The following is a 7,617-nucleotide window of genomic DNA, read 5'->3' on the forward strand; positions in this document are numbered from 1 at the left end:
GTTCTTAATAACGCTCCTTGGCATTTTGACCAGCATTTCCCGATCTTTAAAGATGTTAAAGGAGATGAGCAACCCTTGCATCGAGTTTTTCACACCATAATCTAGTCTCGTGCTTATAATTTGCCGATCAATTATATGAATCAGAAAATGGTTGAGGTGCTTGGAAAGAGATTAGGGTTATACACCTATTGAGAAAGAGAGGTTCTTAATAAAGGGAGATTTCTTCGTTTCAAATGAATGATAAAACCGAGAAACTCGATAACTAAAGGTTTGAAGATGCAATTTCTAGACAAGAAAGTTATTTGGGTGCCTTTGAAATATGAAAGTCTTCCATCATAATGTTTCTTTTATGGCCATTTTGGTATGTTTTTAGGAGTTGTGATGCCATTAATGACCTTAATATAAATAAGGCTAATAGTCTGAAAAGGGCATAAGAAGGGAAGGAGTTTGTAACATTAAATTGGATCCTGATCGACCAAAAACAAAAAAGAGCCATCAATATATCGAGCAAAAGGCCAGTTTTAGTCCAGAGGCACTAGTTGACAAGGGAAGGGCAGACAAAGTTTGCTACAATCTTCGCCGGAGACAGAGGGTAAGGGTCGGAGAAAAAGAACAAAGAAGATGATGGTTGGCACCAAATAAAGCTATTTTATATCCACATCAGCGTCCCAAAAAACAGCTCACTGGCGCGTCAGAGCTATTATCAAATGCGCCTTGCCAAATCACCCTATAGGTACTTATATGTGAGCAATTAGTTAAGTATAGGTGTATGATAGATCAAAATAAGTATAGGTGTCAAATAGATCAAAATTAAAATTTAGGGTGCTAATTGACTTTTTTAGACAAATACTAGGAACTATGGATGTATTAGGCCAATGAAAATATTTCAAGCATATTGTAGACGTTATCATTTAAAATACTTCGAACATATTGTAATCATAATCATTATTGTTATATAAATTTATAAATTAAATGGTCAAGTATTAAAATTAAAATTAAATAATTAATTTATAAATATTATATTTTATATATTCACACTTTAATGAAAACCATTAAACCAGAACAATCATTTTCTTGTTAAAAAGACACTGTAACATGAGAACTCAATAATGAATTATAAATTAACCATCAAAATACCAAGTGCGGAACAATTTATACTTCTTCATTACAAACCAGAACATGTGACTTCAAAATCAATTAATGTTCAATAAATTATGTACTAACTTTAGTAAGTCATGTACTAATTTTTTTAAACATCCAAAATAAGTAATAAATTATTAAATTCAATTAAAAAAAACATGAACTATAGTAATTAAACCCGGCATTCTTGTTGACTTTTTGTCCTGGTATAGTAAAATTTATAATGAAAATCAAAATAAAAAAGATGAAGAGAGAAATCTGTATAGAAAATAATCCTTTGGAAATCTAGGCATGGAAATTTAGGCTATACTATCAGTATGGTATTTCTCATATATTAAAAATTATGGTAGTTTAAATTATAAATGTATAATAATTTCTACACTTAAAAAGATTTAAGTTGAATATTTAAATTACATGAGTCATATTCACCAAATAAGTATATGATAATATGATAACATGCTTGAAGAAATAAAAATTCTATATAGAAATTTTTTAATAATATTCAAACTCTATTAAGACCTTACTAAATTAATTAATAAACAATATCAAATTAAAAACATACTTTCTTAGAGATTGTTTTATTATTTAACGATATTTGTATTATAATTTTGTCATGTGATAAAATTTTACTTTATTTAAGCAACTAATTATCAACTTAGTTTATAGAATATCAAATTAGATAAGTTGATGTATCCTTCTGATTAATCAAAAAATTTTAAAGTAAATACTTGAGATATAAATTTTTTTTTGGACTAAATATCATTATTAAATTAATTGTTTAAAATTTAAGACTAGATAAAATAAAAAGAGACAATTAAAATAATAAAATAACTACTAAAAATAATTTGAGTAGATAATTTAAAAATAGATAAAATATTATTTATAGTTAAAAATAATATATTATGTAAAAATAATTTTTATTTGTGTCTTTTTCTATTTTTTTAATTTTATTTAACATGATTGATCAACATATCAACTGAAATAACATTTCAAATAGATTTATTTTCTTTATTAAGTATTTTATATTTTTATTTAATATTATTTAAAAATAATTTATAATAATTAATTTAAGTAAAATTTTCTTTAATTTTTAAATTAATGCATACAAAAATTATATACTAATAATAATAATAATAATAATAATAATAAATTAAGAATAATGATTCCAACTATTAACATTAACGTACAATCCACGTTAATATATAACGGACAAATTAATTGCTGAAAATGGAGAGTCTAATCTTATAGAGTGAAAATTATTCTGGTCTAAATGGATTGAGAGTCTTAGAGATGTTGCTTCCAGATGTTCTTTCCCCTCCTTGGCTACCGCGCAATCTCAATTCTCTTGATTTACTCTCCTTCTTTTATCTGTTTATGCAAAATTATTTATCTATGCGGCCTATTTGTTGTTGAAATTTGGGATTCCAACTCCTGTATTGCTCCTTTGCTTGAAAGTGTAAGATGAAATTTGGTAAAGGATGGGCCATTTGGTCGGAAGTTAAAGTAAAATGGATAGGAGATGATTTTTTCTCCAAAAAACTTTCTTCTATATGCTTTAACAATGAGCTCCGTGGTAATCATTGAAGTTCCACCATAAGAGTTTCCTTCAACCCTCTTTCCCGTATCTCCATTGTGATCTCAACAATTTTTTCCTCTTTCCCAAAAATCGATCCCAATATAAAGAAAAGGGAAGGATTTGCACTTCCCACAGACAACACCAATTGATGAATTTGACAAATTTTGAATGGATTTGAAACAAAAAATTTAAAATTCTTGATTCATAGAATTTACAAAATAAAAAAGACTGTTAAAATGGAATCCAACTCCCATATCTATGTTAAATCATAATAGGATAATATTTTTCTATTAAATTTAGAAAATAATAAAGAAACTATACATTTTATATATTAAAATTTAATGTCATTGTAGTAAAATTTTTGGATTGTCCTTTTAGAATATTGGCTTAAAAAGATCTTTTGATATAAAGATTATTCTTTACTAGAATGAGCCTTCCTGATGCAACCAAGGATGCATCTAAATCAACTAGTATGGATCCACTAGCCTATGGAGGACCAATGACACGAGCAAGGAGTAAGAAGTTTAAGTAAGCCTTAAATTCTTATTTTGAGCATGTTTTGAAGATGGCTAATGATGGTGCTTTTGATGATGATAACAATGCCTTGAAGATAGTGATAGTAATTGCTATTAATAAAAATTGAGGCAGAAGCTCATCTTCAATAAGGTGTGACCAAACCTTACAACCTGTGAGCTATGCAAAATGGGGGCAGAAGATCATTGTCAATAAGGCGTGACCACACCTTATAATTTATGAGCTGCTGTAACCTGTAAAAAGAGCTTCGAATTTTTCAAGATAAATTCGTAGTGGACCAATTTTTAGTTAATTTCCTCTATTTTTGGAAGTATTGGATAAAAAGAACTTTCTCCCATGAATTTAGGATTTTAATTAGGATTAGATTACTCTTTATCTTATTCTTCCTTATAGGAATAAGATTAGCCTCATATTATGAGTCTTTTAGGGTTTGATTTTTATTCCTTATCTCTTAATCTTTTTTAGGGTTAGAATTATTTCAAAACCCTATAAATAGAGCTATATATTTCGGCCAAAAGGGCATTAGATCAATATATCATTTTGAATGAAGTTTATTTTTCTTGAGTTGTTAACTCTTGAATTTCTTAAGATTAAATTAACTTATTTAGTTTAGTTTCACATCTACATGTTTGATCAATCAATTAACTTTTTATTAGTTTATTGGGCTGTTTGAACATTCTTCATCTATTTATAACTAAAGAGCTTAGTAGTTCTATTGCTAAGTTTGTTAGTTTCATAATCAATTGCAAACTTTCAAGTTAAATTTTAGGGCGACAATTCGAACTTATTGGTAAGGGTGCTTCCTCTTAAATAGGAAAAGCGTTTATCAGTTTGAGTTTCTCACCATTGCTCATCTTGGTGTTTGAACGTATCCGATTCGAGTTCGTATAACTTCTGAAATAGAAATATGATCTTTTGGACTACTTAAACCTGACTTTCTGAATTAGCCGAAGTCCGACTTCTTCAGCTAGCCGAGATTCGAACTTTAAGTTAAGTGACTTTTACTTATACTCTATCATTGTTCGTAATAACTTGCACAACTCATTTTGAATGACTTCATTCGTCAGTCTTCAAGGGGCATATGCAGAAATAAATTATAAATGCTTTGATTGGCTTGATTGCAATAAGCAACTGGACTTGCTAGTGTTAATTGACTTATGAATTTGCAAATGCAAGTCACTTGGTGTACTGGCATCCAGTTATTGGCTTCATGAGTTCTTTTAATCTAATTTTAAAATGGCGAAAACTGTTTATAAAATATAATATTAACCAGTCCTAAATTTTGTCCTCAAGCTATATGTATTTTTAATTAAGAAGCCCATTTACATTTTTTATATGTCTAATTTCTTTCTTCTATTACTTTATTAATTTCTAATATTTCATTCTTCTAAATTTATCAAATGGAATAAATTTCCCTCAATTTTATTTATCATGCATTTTTGTTAAATATATACTTTCGTCCCCTTATTTTATTTTATATTATGTTCATCAGAATTGTCCTTTATGCCGGTGCTCTATTACTTTATTTCGTCAATATTAGTTGACTAATTTCATTTAAAAACAAAAAGGTATGGACTAAGTTATTTTATGAAATAACTTTTGGATGACTAAAGTTGTGTATAAATTGAAGTTAATTTGCATTTTTTAGGTATTTTAAATTTCATTAACGGTATAAATATCAATATCGGAAGTACTTATTCTTGAAAGAGATGGACAAAAGTGCAGAATACTGTAAACTTCAGAGGTATGTGTAATACGAAACAATTCTAAAATAAAATCAAACCTTTTTTTATGCGTATCTAAATTCAATTTCAATATTTAATAAATTTAGTAACAAAACAAGTAATAAATCGAAATAATAGGCCCATCTCATAGATCAAAACAAAGCATTTCGAGATAAAATATAAAATAAAGAAATTCTCTTTTAATTTTAAATTTTCAATATTTGAATCAATATTTGAAATTGATACATTAGAAATTATTCATTTTCAAAGACACCTGTTAATCTATTTTCTAGAAAGAATAGAGGCTATTGGGTTCGTAATATATAAACCTCAGAATCTCAAATAAAACTTGATGCATTACTGCATTTCTTTAATATATTGCAGAAACTCATTTAATGAAGTAAGAATTTCCAAATGTTTATTCATCTTCTCCCTTTCTTCAGCACAAAAAGCTAACAACAACAAACTAGAAATCCAGATAGTTTGCAAGAATTTATCACAGAACATAAAATAATCATATGTAAGGACATGATTACATCAAGTGCTTTACAAAACCACTCCAAAACCAATCCACCTGCTAATCAAAGAATCAATCATATCAGTAATACTAATGAAACCTCTCACTGAAACCAAATTCCAATTTTATAAAAAGAAATACAAAAAAAAATTAAGAAATCATAAAATGTAGTGGAATCATCAAGAATCAGAATCAGAATCAGAATTGTCTATACCCCAAAACAGTCTTGCCAATTCCTCTACCACCTCTCCTTCCTCTGCTTTCACCATTTATAGCAGTAGCTGCAGCCATTGACAACCCTTTCAATTCTTCAAGACTTGCATAGCTCTTTCTTGCCATTAAACCATTCTTTTTATCACCTGCATTAGCCGATTTACTTCCTCGCGAGTTCGTCAATATCCCATTAACCTTAGACCAAGTAGACTTTGATGGAGGAGTCAATTCTTGCCTCGGTTTTCTGTTCTCTTTCCTCAAAGTAGCAGAGAAATCAGGCACTGATTGAGCCAAAATAGAGTACCCTTTTCTTGTGATAGTTAAATTCTCTTGGAATTTAACTTGTTTCTTTACTGGGGTTTGTCTAAATTCACACTCTTCACTTTCTTCTGGCCTTAAACTCTTCATTCTCAGCTTTGATTCTCTTAAATCTGCATATGCTCTGTACCTTGGGCCTCTCTCCATGATGTAGCAATCTGTGGCCAGTTTTAGAGGGACTGGCTGGTTAGAGTCTAATGAGTTTTGAGAGAGGATTAGAGAAATGGGGTCAAGTGAGTGCAAGAGACACTGAGCAGTGGGGTTCTGTTCTTCCATTGTTGATGGATTTTGAGAAAGAGTGATCAGATTTTCTCGGTTCTGTTTCTTTAATTGCTTTCACAGCTTCCTGTGAATGATTTCCTTTTGTTTATTTAAAGAACTTGATTTTACAACGGTCTAATAACAAAAAGTGGAGAGAGAGAGAGGGAGAGGGAGAGAAAGAGCAATTACTTTTCTAACCCTTTTTGTTTTGCGTTTCTTTCCATAACTTCAACGTTATTGTTGAGGTGGGCCCCTAAAAGTGGCTTTGAATTGCATTGGATTCTATATCTACCGCCTGATCTGATTTGGGATTCTTATGATGGTTTTGATTGGAATTTCTTCTTAATGGGATCAGTAACAATCTTACCTTATGTTATCATTTAATTTTAAAATGGGATCTTGAGAGGTTCATGGAGGGTGGAATGGTCCTTAATGTACTTCTATTTATTTTAGGAGGAGGCGGCCCTTTCAAGGATATACATATGGCAGGCCAATCTGAAGGCCTAAGGCTGCATTGCTGGATAGTATTTCCCATCCCATCCCATTGTAGGAGCAAGAGAAATTTGAAAGACTCAAAAACAAAATCAGAAAGAAGTAAAGAAAATTGGGATTCTTCCGTGATGAACTGTTGGCATACGTCCTACATTTTGTCTCTGTCGACCGAGGAGAACGGGGCTCAGCACCAAGAGGATTGTATCATGAAAAGAGCAAAGAGGTCAACCTCTTTCAAATATACAACATGAATTCTGGTAATGCAATGTAATTGGACTCTTGTGTTGTCGATCCGAATGAATCATTTTTTTAGTTCTTTAAGTAGCAAAAGAAAATTCATAATAATAGAAAAATGTCTACCAATAAATATCTTAAATCCAATAAAAGACATGCAAATTTAGAAAAGAAATAATCATTATTCATTAACTTTCATAACAAGCGTTCGAGTATCTAATAAGTGTATCATAGAAATATTATATTGATAAATCATGATACATAAATTTTTAATAAAGAGAAAATTAAAAAAAAGTAAAATAAAATGGTAGAATTAAAAGATGTATTTTAATCTCATAAAATATATTAATTTACTAATGCGAAATTTATTTATTTTTGTTAGAGTTTAATTTAATTTTAACAAATTTTATAAATTTAATTATATAAAGTTATAAATGAATTTTTATTTCAATCAAACACATAAGTTTTAAATTTATAAATTAGATCTATAAAGTTTTATAAAATTTATTTTAATGAAGCAATGTAAAAATAATCCATGCCTAGTTGAATTGGTAAGGATTTTCATCTATTCAACTTCGAAAAATTGATGTCAAAGATCTGAATCCATG

The 7,617-nt window shown here is 29.2% G+C and overlaps 1 protein-coding gene across 1 annotated transcript; it reads right to left on the reverse strand.

Annotated features, from left to right (window-relative positions):
- Nucleotides 1-5,456: 5,456 nt before the first annotated feature.
- LOC8261192 lies at nt 5,457-6,438 on the reverse strand. The gene has a single exon (XM_002516693.3). It carries the CDS (start codon nt 6,296-6,298, stop codon nt 5,690-5,692), a length of 609 nt encoding a protein of 202 aa, XP_002516739.2. The 5' UTR covers nt 6,299-6,438; the 3' UTR covers nt 5,457-5,689.
- Nucleotides 6,439-7,617: the final 1,179 nt, after the last annotated feature.

This window comes from Ricinus communis, chromosome 5 (genome assembly GCF_019578655.1).
Source record: "Ricinus communis isolate WT05 ecotype wild-type chromosome 5, ASM1957865v1, whole genome shotgun sequence".
Taxonomy (NCBI): Eukaryota; Viridiplantae; Streptophyta; class Magnoliopsida; order Malpighiales; family Euphorbiaceae; genus Ricinus; species Ricinus communis.